Source organism: Carassius carassius, chromosome 50 (assembly GCF_963082965.1).
Source record: "Carassius carassius chromosome 50, fCarCar2.1, whole genome shotgun sequence".
In the NCBI taxonomy this organism is placed as follows: domain Eukaryota; kingdom Metazoa; phylum Chordata; class Actinopteri; order Cypriniformes; family Cyprinidae; genus Carassius; species Carassius carassius.
This window is the reverse complement of record NC_081804.1, coordinates 15,679,824-15,692,012: the sequence shown is the minus strand read 5'-3', so window position 1 is coordinate 15,692,012 and position 12,189 is coordinate 15,679,824. Positions and strand designations below refer to the sequence as shown.

The window sequence follows — 12,189 nt, the reverse complement described above, 5'->3', positions numbered from 1 at the left end:
ATTTATCATTTTGATTCAGTTTGTGTAAATGTATGTGTGTTGTATGTACGTGTATGTGTGTGTGTGTGTGTATATATAAACGCATTTATATATAATTATACTTAGCTTAGCTTATTTTACAAGTAGTGCATTTGCATTTAGAAATCCCATTTGCTGTCTATAAAAAAAGAACAAGTAAAATAGAGAAAGAACAAGTGAAAAGCATTATGTAAATGTTATGATAGAAGATCAAACGCGTGTCTTAAGCAACCGGAAGTAACGTGTCAACGTGAACTGGATGACGTGGGTTTTTATAGCTGCTTCTCGATCGCAGCAGGTCTGATGAGGATTTTCCACATTCGCGGTGTTTTTATAGCTTCACTATTTCACGCCGTTCAGTGACAGTTTAGGGAAACTGACCCGGTGTCACTGAACGAATAAAAACGAAACTTTATGTATTAATCTGTCGGGCTCTCCATAGTTTAAGGGTTTAAATGCACAACAGTGGAACAGATATGGCGAACAGCAGCTGAAGGGACCTGGTTTGATCGAGGGTTTCCTCTGTGGTTTACTTCTCCTTCCTTCAATACTCGTTTGGTTTTAACATCAGGACTGATTTCAGTTGATTTACAGACTGTGTTTACGGACCCCAAAGCTCCCTGAGTTTAGTGTTTGTCAATTGGTGAGCGTTAGCTATAAATATTAGCTAAATAAGTGAGCTGTGAACAGTTAGGGATCATGGATTTCGACAACGTGCTGTCCATCGCCTCCCAAAACCAAGGTCTCAGCAACGTACCGGTATGTACGAGAATTGCCCATGAAAAAAAAAAACAATAAACATCATCCTCATAAAACAAACAAATACAACATAATTTATTGTTTAATAAATTTATAGTAGACTTAAATGTGCAATCGAGGTCGACTTTGGTAGATTAAACTACTTGTAGTTTGATTAATTCAACATGTAACATGTCAGTATATCGTGATTTGGGCAGGGTTAGTTAATGTTGCCCATGTATTGAGGAAAAAAAAAACCTTCCAATTTAATTAAATATAACTTGTTTGCATTGCTATGGTTCTCATGTCTGTCCTTTTTAGAAGCGGTATAGCTTGAAAACCGGTCCACCGAAGAAAGATGTCAAAGTCAAAGGAGTTAATTCGGCTGCGGTGCAGGCCTTCTTGAAAAAACAGGCCGTGGACCAAAAGAAAAAAGGTGCACTTTTCTTCTTAAACCTGGTTTAGCTGTACATAGTATATCTTCAAATACATAGTCCATCCAAGTCATTGTTTAATTACTGTCATGCCATTGCCAACCTGTAAAACTACAAAAAGATTGCCGTTTTCCATAAAAATAAAATGAAATGGGATGGATGCTGTCAAGATAATGAAAATTACCTTATAAGCACCATAATAGCAGTCCATGTGACTTGTATCTAAGTATGCCACATCAGGGTTGACATAAACCAAATAAAATGTCATTTTATTTTTAAAGTTTGTACGAATTTTTTAAACCAGAAAGTAATTTTAACTCCGTTCCAGTTTCTAGTTATTTTGACCTAGACTGTATTTTCTAGTTATGTTATCGCATTGGACTGAAGCCTACTGACTTTGCTTGCACAGAGCACAGCAACATCCCCCCAAAATTGGTTAATCTTTGTACTTTTTAGGAACATCTCTCAACCGATCCATCCCAAACCACCTGCAGTTTTTTTTTCTTTTTTCCCTTTAATGCATTTTTCACTACTATAAAATTGTTGCAAAGATTTGTGCATCTCTGTGCTGGTATATCATGTAACTCTAGCAAACAAGTTATATGAAACCCTTTTATAATACCTAATTGTATTGATTTAGTTAGTCCTTTTCAAATATTGACACCTCCAACAGTTCATACACACTTGCCAGGAAGTTTCTAGCAATCCTGGAGACCTGGATTGGCTGGTTCAGGCGTGTATAATTGTCTAAAGCTTGACATAAGTAATAGCAGTCTGAAAAATCATATTTTTAGAAATGTAATCCCAACATGTTTTTGAGTATCATATTTGGTAAATGAGGCTAACACATTTTGATAGAGGAGAATGTGGAGCTTAAAAAACACAGAGGCCCAAACTGAGTGTACTGTATACATGATACATGCAATTTGGTGCAGCTACTGATATTTATATGGCCAAAAAGTAAAATGAAATGTAATATAAATCAGTGAGATTTTTATAATAGTGTAGCAGACTACTTAAAACTATTTAATGCATATAAATATCAGTTGTTGATCAATATCCTCCAATACTATTGTGGGGGCAAAACATATAAAGCAATGCAAGACGATGTTTGAAAGATGAACAAATAAACATTTATCAAAAGCTTGATGGATTATATTTGATACTCGCATGTAACGTTTTTTTTCCCTCATAAATTCTGCCATAGGGTTTTGGAAAGGCATTAGGGTGAGAAAATAACAATGGCATTTCTCATATGATGTATATTTTGGTGTTTTTCTCATTCTTAGAACTACAGAGTAAGAAAGCAAAAGAGGAATTGTTGGCCAAAAGAGTGGAGCTGAAATCAGACAGGAAGGCAAGAGCAATGGCTTCGCGTACCAAGGACAATTTCAGAGGTTACAATGGCATCCCTGTCATAGATCAGCCCAAAAGCAGGAGGTCGAAGGGGGATAGATCGGAAGAGCAGGAAAGTTTGAACCCATATGATGAAGATGATGATGGTGATAATTACTACTGTGAAGGAACAGATTCTGAATCTGAAGAACAAAGCATGCCTGTCAAGCCTCAATCTCGGGCTGAGTCCTCCAAATTTGACCGCAAACCAAAAAAACCCAGTGCTCCAGGAAGGCCCCCACCAGCATCACTGAACTTTGCAGACCTATTGAAACTTGCGGAAAAGAAGCAGTTTGAACCTGTTGAAATTAAAGTAGTGAAGAAGACTGAAGAGAGGCTTAGAACAGCAGAGGAGATTCGGGAACTTGAAATGGAGCGCAGAGTTAAGAATCAGGATAGAGGGAAGGACGCCAGACCAGACAAGAATTCAAGACACAAATCCAGCTCAAATTCACAAAAGAAAAATGTAGACCGAGATGGCAAAAATGAGAAATTGCCCAAGCCATCAGGGGAAAAGTACCAGTCAAGTAGTACCAGCAAAAAGCCAAAGCTTCAAGCATTCAGTGAAAGAACTCCAAGTTCTGCCAAGCTGCATGGAGACAGAAATTCAGGCTCCTCAAGTGCCTTAAATGGTAAAGCTGCCATGAAGAATGGTGCGTCGTTTCAATCGAAACAAGCACCAACCAGACCCTCATTAGGCCAAAGACCCACAACCTCAAGTGACCTTATCCCACAGAAGGGGAGTATCTCAGTACCTCAAGGGAAATCATGTATTTCAGGAAGTCGTGCAGGAGTTGCTCCTGGTGCAGCTAGACCAGGTCAAGAACCACCCAAAAACTCTGGGCAAGGTAGACCTAGTAACTCTGAAAGGGGTGGGCAACCTCAGAAACAAGCAAAACCAGGACATTTAACATGGCCTGGGAGCAACAGACTTGTACGACCTTCTTCTGGTGATCCCTCAAAGCAACCAAGATCAGGTGGTAGTTTGCAAGCTCAGCAGGTTCCTGGAAGCTCCAGGGGCTCCATAAATGGACCAAGCAGGATGGGAGGTAGTGTTTCTGGGAGACCGTTAAATGGCATGGGCTCTGGCCCTGGAAGACCTCAGTGCACTGTTGTTTCAGAGACTATTTCATCAAAAAACTTTGCACCGAAACCTGGGATGGTTCCAAGACCTCTGGGCCCTCAAGGCCCCAAGACAGTGGTTGGACCCTCAGGCCACAGGATCCTGGTTAGACCTCCTGGTAAGGGTTGCGGTAAGAATCTCTTAATGGGCAAGTGTTTCATGATTTCTGTTTTTTAATATTAAGAGAACTTATGATTAAACAGATCCCAGTCCAAAGATAACACAAAGTATTTCCTACTAGGGTTGCACCGTTTACCGGTACTATGGTAGTATCGCGACTAAAAAATATGTCCTTGCTACTAGGGCTGTCAAAATTGCTCAAAATTGACGTTCGAATATTCCCTCTAAAAATACACGAATATTCAAACTATTCGAACATCTGGTAGCGCATGTTGTCAATGACGCGCATTACGTCAATAACAGGCAAAAATAATACAAAGAGACATAACTACTTTTATAGATAGTCTATTTAAGTTTAAACATTTATGACAACGTATTACCTACACAAAAACAAGGAAATCAACTAATGGCCAAGACTGCAGACCTCACGCTCTCTCACCCTCACCTTCTCTGCGCATAATGGTTTAAATGAACAAACAAATTTTTGTGCAAGCAATTTAAGGTCGCGACTGTTGTCCCAAATATAGCAGGCTTCATTCAGTGATTGAAACAAATATTATTAATATTAATTGAAGTTTTACAGCATATAGAGCTGGCATTGAATGCTCCGAGCGAGCTGTGCTGTGGAAACATGGAACTTTTCCTTGACATGAAACGATAAATAATCAAACCTCGGATGCATTGCTTGACAGAACTCCCCGAAGCGTGCCCCATCCGCGATACTGATCGGTCTCATGTCCCTACAAATGAACGAAATTATTTGATCCGTTATGGCCTCTTGTCGTGTTGCAGACAAAGAGCTTGCGGCGAGCGATGCAAAGTAACGTTAAGTGTCAAGACGTGACTGTTTAGCTGGAGTTCCACACATTATGCCATGCTCATTTGGGTGCACATTTTTGAGATGTGACCATGTTGCTAGTGGTCGAATGGTATGCTAACTGCTAACTGTATCTTAAATAGCTTGCATACAACTTTATCTCGCGGGTCAACAATTTTACCTCATTTTCTCTGCTGCGGTTGAGTTGGGCTCTGCACTTGCTGGCATCTTCCATGAAGACGCGTCAACTTTCAGCAGTGATGCTGTGCCAGACAGTGCGACTCCTGTGAGGCTGTGACCTGTCCCTGAACCCTCAGGCGCGCTAGCGCGCCCACTTGCAAAGCAGACAACCACGCCTCTACTACAGTGGGCCTTTTTTTCCACATTTTTTTTTTATTCGAATATTAATTTTCACCTTCGAAATTAGTTTTTTTTAAACTATTCGATTACATATTCGAATTTAGAATATTCGTTGACAGCCCTACTTGCTACTACACGTGTGTAATATGTACAGTGTATATATATCTCTCAGTTCACATCGCAATACTACTTGGTATCATGATAGTATCGTAACATGTTTATGGTATCGTGAAAAAACCTTACTTGTCCTTCAAAACAAATTCCACTTAATGTAAAGAACTTGCAACTGAAGTTGATGTGAAAATTCATTAGACCATAGTAAATGTTATACTCGTACACATTTCCTATCTGGTGTTGACATGAAAATTGTGTCAAAGTCACTTGCTAACCATGTCTGGTTAATGTTCTATTCAATTTTATTCAACTCCTGTAATGTATGCAACCTATAGAATTCTACAGTACATGCAATCAGTTCCTGATGGACAAAATCGGTTCCTGTCCAGCATTTTATTTCTCATACAGAAAGCAGTTTCTGGAGAAAAGATGCTGTTTCTATGACTTTAATGAAACAATTTGAATATTTTTTTTTTTGCTGGTAACAGACAGCCTGTTAAAGATATTATTAAACCAGTTGACCATGAGAAGCCATGAAAGATCCTTATTGCATTAATTTTTGTGTATCAGTTATTGTTTTGTTTGTTGCTCCAAGTAATTGTATTGAATTTTCTTTTGGAATGAGTTTCTGAATTATTTGAACATGTATTCATTTTTATATTCTATAAAATATAATTTTAATTTGTAATCAGTAGCAACATTAATGTTTTGTGTGCATTAAATTTTTTTTTGAAGTTGTATCCCCTCTACTCCTGCTATTTTTAAAGGACCAGCATTGCCCCCCATAACATCCAATTATAAACGGAAATATGAGGATGAGGAAGATTTTGACTCTGAGATGGACGACTTCATCGACGATGAAGGAGAAGACCAAGATGAAATTTCAAAACATATCAGGGAAATCTTTGGCTATGATAAGTCCAAGTGAGTTTTTACCCAGCTTAAGGTTACATAAAATATCCTTGGGCTTGAAAAATACTCTACGCTGGTATTTGATCTCACCAGTTACAGGAAACATGTTTATACAGATGTTTGCGTATTTGCATAAAATGTCTTTATCCTTAAATTACAAGGAGTTTGTCTACTTTGTGGTATATTTGTTTTTTTTGTTTTAACAGATATAAAGATGAAAGCGACTATGCGTTGAAATTTATGGAGAGCAGCTGGAAGGACCAGCAGAAAGAGGAAGCGAGGAGGTAAGATTTCAGCTGTAAACTACAAGTGGGTAAATATTAGTTGACAAACTTCTTTGGTTCGTCACCATTTTCACCAAATCATCACACTATTGCCTTCTTTTCTGTGTGTTTTTTTTTTTTTGCCTTGCCTTGCCCTTGATTGTCTGATTAGCCTGCAAATGGCAGTGTATGAGGACCAGGAAGAGGAAAAAAGAGAACTTGAGGAGATGAGGCGGAAGAATGCTAAGAAGAGAAAATGATCGTGATGATTGAGTTTCCGATAGACTCAAATGAAATGCTTCTCTCCCTTTATGCAGAGGACCGGCAGAAATTATGTTCCTTAATGACACCTGTTTTTGTTTCTGTTTTTGCCTCAGTTTACGCCTGGGCATCAAGGAGGATGAAGAGGACATGCGTATGGAGGAGGAGGAGATGAAAAAAAAACTAGTGATGAAAGCAAAGCCGAAAAATTTTTAGTTTACTATGCTTGACTTTGATCTTGTGTTATTTGGTTTGGAGGAACCAAGTGGAATGGAAATGCATTCCTTGTGCCGCTGATGTTGTTACACTATTTATTTGATTGCTCAAGCCATGGGAGCAGGTTTGCACTATCAAGGGCCCATCTCATAATCACAATAGCATTTTTTTGTATGTCTAGGAACCATGAAAGTATTTTGATGTGGAAGCCTTACATCTCAAGCACCAACTTCCAGATTGGTCCCGATCTAGGGAGAGTTATTTTATTATTTGTACTATTTATTTGGTTAAAAAAGACAGAAGACTGCTATCTTTGCAGTGTATTTTTTGTTAAAGGGATTTAACAGATTCTGTTGTCCTGTCATTTGTTAATTCTTTGTTTTTGCTGTAATGGTGGATCTGGTTACAGAAACCTGCAAGTGCTCATATGGAACTCAAATTTAACTTTGCTCTGTGGAACACATTGGCCACGTTGCAAAACCCGCTTTGTAATGAAAATAACATTCACATTTAAATATTTGAGTCCTCTAGATAACTAGTCAACATTTGTAACATGGCAGTACCATGGTATTCTGTGAAGTACCTGTGGTATGATTAACATATCAATTGGTCACCACAGTAGTTTTGGTAAAAGTTACTGATCCAGAGAACCAGTGTAGACACTTTATGCTTAAACAAAAATGTTAGTAGGTGTCATTTTTAATGTGTCATGAAAGACAAAGCAGTGTTTTTTTTAGTTTTTTTTTTTTTTACCAACTGGCAAGTAGATAAGAAGTCTAACCTTTATTAATTTGCTCTCTCTAGTTTTGTCACTGTCCCAGAGTGAATGGCTGCAAGAGTTTTACTATCATGTCTTTATTATTTGCTTCAAAGCAAGGCACATAAGATATAATACATCTAATGGTACAAGCAAATTACATTTCACACAGTGTTTGCCTTTCTTTGTAACTTTCTCTTAGTGAACAGACACGTGTTGACATTATGTGGTAAGTGCTTATTAAGGTTAGTACTTTACAAACCCGATTCCAAAAAAGTTGGGACACTACAAATTGTGAATAAAAACAGAATTCAATGATGTGGAAGTTTCAAATTTCAATATTTTATTCAGAACACAACATAGATGACATATCAAATGTTTAAACTGAGGAAATGTATCATTTTAAGGGGAAAATGAGTTGATTTTAAATTTTATGGCATCAACGCATCTCAAAAAAGTTGGGAAAAGTCCATGTTTACCACTGTGTGTTTTTCTACATCTTGGATATACCTTTCAGCACTGATGGTGCCTTTCCAGATGTGTAAGTTGCCCATGCCACATGCACTCATGCAACCCATACCATCAGAGATGCAGGCTTCTGAACTGAACGCTGATAACAACTTCTTTGTCCTTGTCCTTGTCCTCTTTAGTCCGGATGACATGGAGTCCCAGTTTTCCAAAAAGAACTTCAAATTTTGATTCGTCAGACCACAGAACAGTTTTCCACTTTGCCACAGTCTATTTTAAATGAGCCTTGGCCCAGAGGAAACACCTGCGCTTGTGGATCATGTTTAGATATGGCTTCTTTTTTGGACCTATACAGTTTTATCCGGCAACGGCGAACGGCATGTTGGATTGTGTTCACCGACAATGTTTTCTGGAAGTATTCCTGAGCCCATGTTGTGATCTCCATTACAGTATCATTCCTGTATGTGATGCAGTGCTGTCGAAGGACCCGAAGATCACGGGCATCCAGTATGGTTTTCCGGCCTTTACCCTTACACATAGAGATTGTTCCAGATTCTCTGAATCTTTGGATGATATTATGCACTGTAGATTATGATAATTGCATGGTGTAATTCAGCACATATCAACGTTCCCCTGCCACTCATGGTTCTCGCGTGTTGAGGAAACTGATATCGACAGTGTTACGCATGTGCGGGATACTTCCTGAACAAGTGTGCACCCGAGTCTGTGTTGCTTGGACATTCACACGAACTGCGCCACAGTTTGGGAGCAACCGAACTCAGACCTCCTTCTCCAGGTAGTCTCGGGTTCGGTACCCCAGTGCGCACCAGGGTCCGACGACAGCGTTCACATTAGTGATTTTTCATGCGAACCGTGCCCCTATCCCCACTAAACTGCCAGTGTTAAAGCCCCCTTAGAAAAGGTGGTCTGGGGTATGGTTCCCTGCTGATGTGAACGCAATCGTACCAAATCGTGGGAGTGAACCGCTATTAATGACGTATTATTTGATAAAAATGTGTGTTTGTGTGTGTGTTTCACTCACTTTCCCGACGAGCGTGACCGACGCACTGCAAGCAGAGAGCTGTACATTTCAATTCTGTCCGCCTTCAGTGTTCTTTAGAGTATTTGCAGTACATTTGTAAGACAGACCTTAGTGCGTTATGTACCGAAGCTTTGTAAACAAAACGAAGGATCAAAAACATGAATATATAAAAGTGCAAAGAGCAATGTTATGCATTTGCCGCCTTCTCCCGCAGTTGCTAAGCAACGGCGTAAACAACTCCTGGCTTGATGACGCAAAGAACCGCGGTAATATGAACGAGTGGTCCTGCTGGGGCAATCGAACTCTTATCTGGTTCGGACCTTGTTTTATAAAGTCTACTGATCGGACCAGGCAGCAAGCGAAGCGGTAAAGCACTGAAGCGGCGCTGAGCAGACCGATGGGTTAATGGGTGCTTTGATATCATACACCCAAATATAAATATACGTCATTCAAGCCAACCAATCAGGTTGTGAACGTGTCACTCTGCCTTTAGGTTCGGTGTTAAAATGTGAACGCCAGCAGACGGCAGGGGCGCCCCCAAGGGGTGGCCATGGCCACCCCTGTATAAACTCTGGCCACCCCTGCGGCCACCCCTAGGAAGATTTGCAGTGGGTACTATTAATTTAAAGAAGTGAAAAAAAAGTGCAGCAGCTGTTACAGCCACAGTTTTGCGTCTCCGAGCAACATTAAAGTGTTTTGTTCCTGAATGAATCAACCGTTTAAATGATCGGTTCAATCGGTTCAATCGCAATGACTCACTTATTAACAGTGACTCGCTGCCACCTATTGGCGGTTTTAATTTCACATTTAATGGAACCTTTTCATTTTTTAAATAATTTCAAACATCAGTTTTCAATGTTTTATCTTTAAAATATCAAAACATTATTTATTCATTTGTAACTGCAGGTTAAAGTATTCCATGTTCCACGGAGCTGCATTAAACAGTTTGTAAAAACATCTAAATGACACTTCAGATGCAGCTTCTGTTTTATCTGCATTGCAAAGATCAACTTTGTTGATACTGATTGCATTTGCTTGGTAACAGCCCAAATAAAAGTATTTGACCTAAAATATGGTGCACACTTTTAGAAACAATGGTGTAAAGGTAAAAAAAAAAAAAATCAGGTGTCAGCACAATTAAAAACAAGATATCAGCACAATAACACTCAGCAAAATAGTGTAATTATCGTTATCGATAAAATCCTAGAACTCACAGAGATATAACTTTTTGTCTATTTTGCAAACCCTTAATTTTTTTTCCCTTTATTTTAATGTGCCACCCCCAAAATTTACTGTGGCCTCATTTGGCCACCCCTGTTAACATTTTCTGGGGGCGCCACTGGCAGACGGGAGCAAATCATTTTCTTTTTTTGGTCTGGTCCAAGTGAACCCAAACGAACCGAACTACAAGTGGACACACCCAAAGCTGTCTGAGACATTAAACGTCACTTTCACCTTATTATGCGAACCCAGAGTCTCGTTTTGCATCACAAACAAGCGATAAAACGGATCTTCCATCCGAGGACTTGTGATTTCAGGGGAAATAATAAATAAATAAATAATAATGTTTTGCATAGCATACCATTTGCCCTGTTAAATAATTATTTTCAAGATACTCTGAAACTGATGATTTAATATCCTTACGTAAAACTGAGAGAGCTGGTGACTCATTTTTTCTTTGAATGTAAAATTGTCTAAAACATTTGGATGGAATTGACCAATTTTTTTTACATTTAGTAAAGGTTAACTACGTTTTTACAATAAATGATTTTTGTTATGAAAACAAAACCAACAAAGGTCTTGAATCCATTGTTAATTTAGCCTGTTTATATTGCTGCAAAATTGTAGTCTACATAAGCAAAGTAATAATAATAATAATAATTCATCCACATTGTTTATGTTGTTCAAAATGTGATTGTTTTGTCTTCTTTGAAGTTGTTAAAAAAATAAAAAGTCTTCAAAAAAATGAAAAATATATATATATTCAGTGCATTTACACATTTTATGTTAATCTCAGATGTCCATAAATTATATATTTTTTATAAATATTATTATTTTGTAATTATATATTTATTATTGGTTTCCTAAAACAAATCAAATCGCCTTGCCGTCGTCATGCTGTGTTAGTTTGGCTCCGCCCCTCTCGGCTCGCCGTAGCAGACAGCAGCAGCTGGAATGTGTTTGCGGAAGTTTCTTTTTAACGCTCGGCTGAGATTGAACCGCTCTAACGTTAGCTTTCTTGGTTTCACTCGGTCTTACTCAAACAAAGAAAATGGATTTCAGCTCGGAATCTGTGAAGAAAGTTCTCTCGAAGGTGATTAACATTAACTCCTAACTTCTTGTTCACATGTATGCTCTCTTAGCCTCATATAGTCAGTGAGTTAAAGATGACCCATAGACACTGGTTAAACCTGTTTGGAAAGTTAAATCGTGTTTACCATCGTGTTTAAATATGGATTATTTTCTCTAACACGCTGCTTGTTTTCTCACTAGTATAAGTTCCGTGATGTTGCTATTGAAGAGCTGAACAAAGTGTCTCGGGTCCATCCTGATATGAAAGTAATATCTGCAACATATAGTAAGTCACTCTGATGATGAGCAAAACACATCAGATTATCTAAAAATACATTTATCTGGCTTCGTTATAGACTTCTAAGTTTTGAGTTTTTAAATTTTATATTAAAATGACTGCATAACTGCATTAACTAATCATGAATGGTATATATCAGATAATGGTCTGTGGTTGTATGCATCATTTGTGATTATTAAATTCTGCTGAGTCATTGTTGAGTGTATTTTTACAGCATCTAGTGACAGTTTACAGAAGGAGCTGCTCAAACTGGTTGGGAACATCCCTGTCTGCTATCACGGTGAGGCTCTGTCAGTCTCTTGTTTATCTGAAGCAGGATAGAAAGAGCCTTGATTTCTGTCTGTCTGGATGCTGATGTGTTCACAGGGCGCTCGTATAACCTGCCCATCCTGTTGTGGCTCTTGGATTCGTTCCCTCTCGCGCCTCCCATCTGCTTCCTGAGACCCACATCCAGCATGGTCATACGGGAGGGTAAACACGTCGACTCAAAGGGCAGAATACACCTGCCCGGCCTGCACAACTGGGACCATGTGAGAGGACCTCGAACCCTTCTCAGCTTAA

General features: G+C 38.8%; 2 protein-coding genes across 5 annotated transcripts in view; both read left to right on the top strand.

The window, feature by feature from the left end:
• Nucleotides 1–255: 255 nt before the first annotated feature.
• On the top strand, nucleotides 256–7,119 carry LOC132133142 (protein SPT2 homolog). 4 transcript variants are annotated; one of them, XM_059545878.1, is made up of 6 exons: nucleotides 256–777; nucleotides 1,078–1,192; nucleotides 2,480–3,826; nucleotides 5,887–6,043; nucleotides 6,238–6,315; nucleotides 6,467–7,119. In XM_059545878.1, the coding sequence occupies exons 1-6, from the start codon at nucleotides 718–720 to the stop codon at nucleotides 6,552–6,554; spliced, it is 1,845 nt and encodes a 614-aa protein (XP_059401861.1). In that variant the 5' UTR covers nucleotides 256–717; the 3' UTR covers nucleotides 6,555–7,119. The 4 variants fall into 4 exon arrangements, with proteins under 4 accessions (XP_059401861.1, XP_059401860.1, XP_059401859.1 ...); XM_059545877.1 differs by having other exon boundaries at nucleotides 2,480–3,838; XM_059545876.1 differs by having other exon boundaries at nucleotides 257–777; nucleotides 6,672–7,119.
• Nucleotides 7,120–11,174: 4,055 nt separating this feature from the next.
• uevld (UEV and lactate/malate dehyrogenase domains) overlaps nucleotides 11,175–12,189 on the top strand; it is a 7,082-nt gene continuing 6,067 nt past the window's right edge. Inside the window, exons 1-4 of the mRNA XM_059546127.1 lie at nucleotides 11,175–11,352; nucleotides 11,532–11,616; nucleotides 11,843–11,908; nucleotides 11,995–12,158. Coding sequence (XP_059402110.1) covers nucleotides 11,311–11,352; nucleotides 11,532–11,616; nucleotides 11,843–11,908; nucleotides 11,995–12,158 — 357 coding nt within the window. The 5' untranslated portion in view covers nucleotides 11,175–11,310. The remainder of the gene's footprint in view (nucleotides 11,353–11,531; nucleotides 11,617–11,842; nucleotides 11,909–11,994; nucleotides 12,159–12,189) is intronic.

What these genes read in the sequence shown, in the direction of transcription:
- LOC132133142 (XM_059545875.1), top strand. Translation starts at nt 718, where the DNA reads ATGGATTTCGACAACGTGCTGTCCATCGCCTCCCAAAACCAAGGTCTC. An exon ending in ACCTCCTGGTAAGGGTTGCG is followed by an intron (nt 3,839 to 5,886) that starts GTAAGAATCTCT and finishes CTATTTTTAAAG; the next exon opens with GACCAGCATTGCCCCCCATA. An exon ending in CAGAAAGAGGAAGCGAGGAG is followed by an intron (nt 6,316 to 6,671) that starts GTAAGATTTCAG and finishes TTTTTGCCTCAG; the next exon opens with TTTACGCCTGGGCATCAAGG.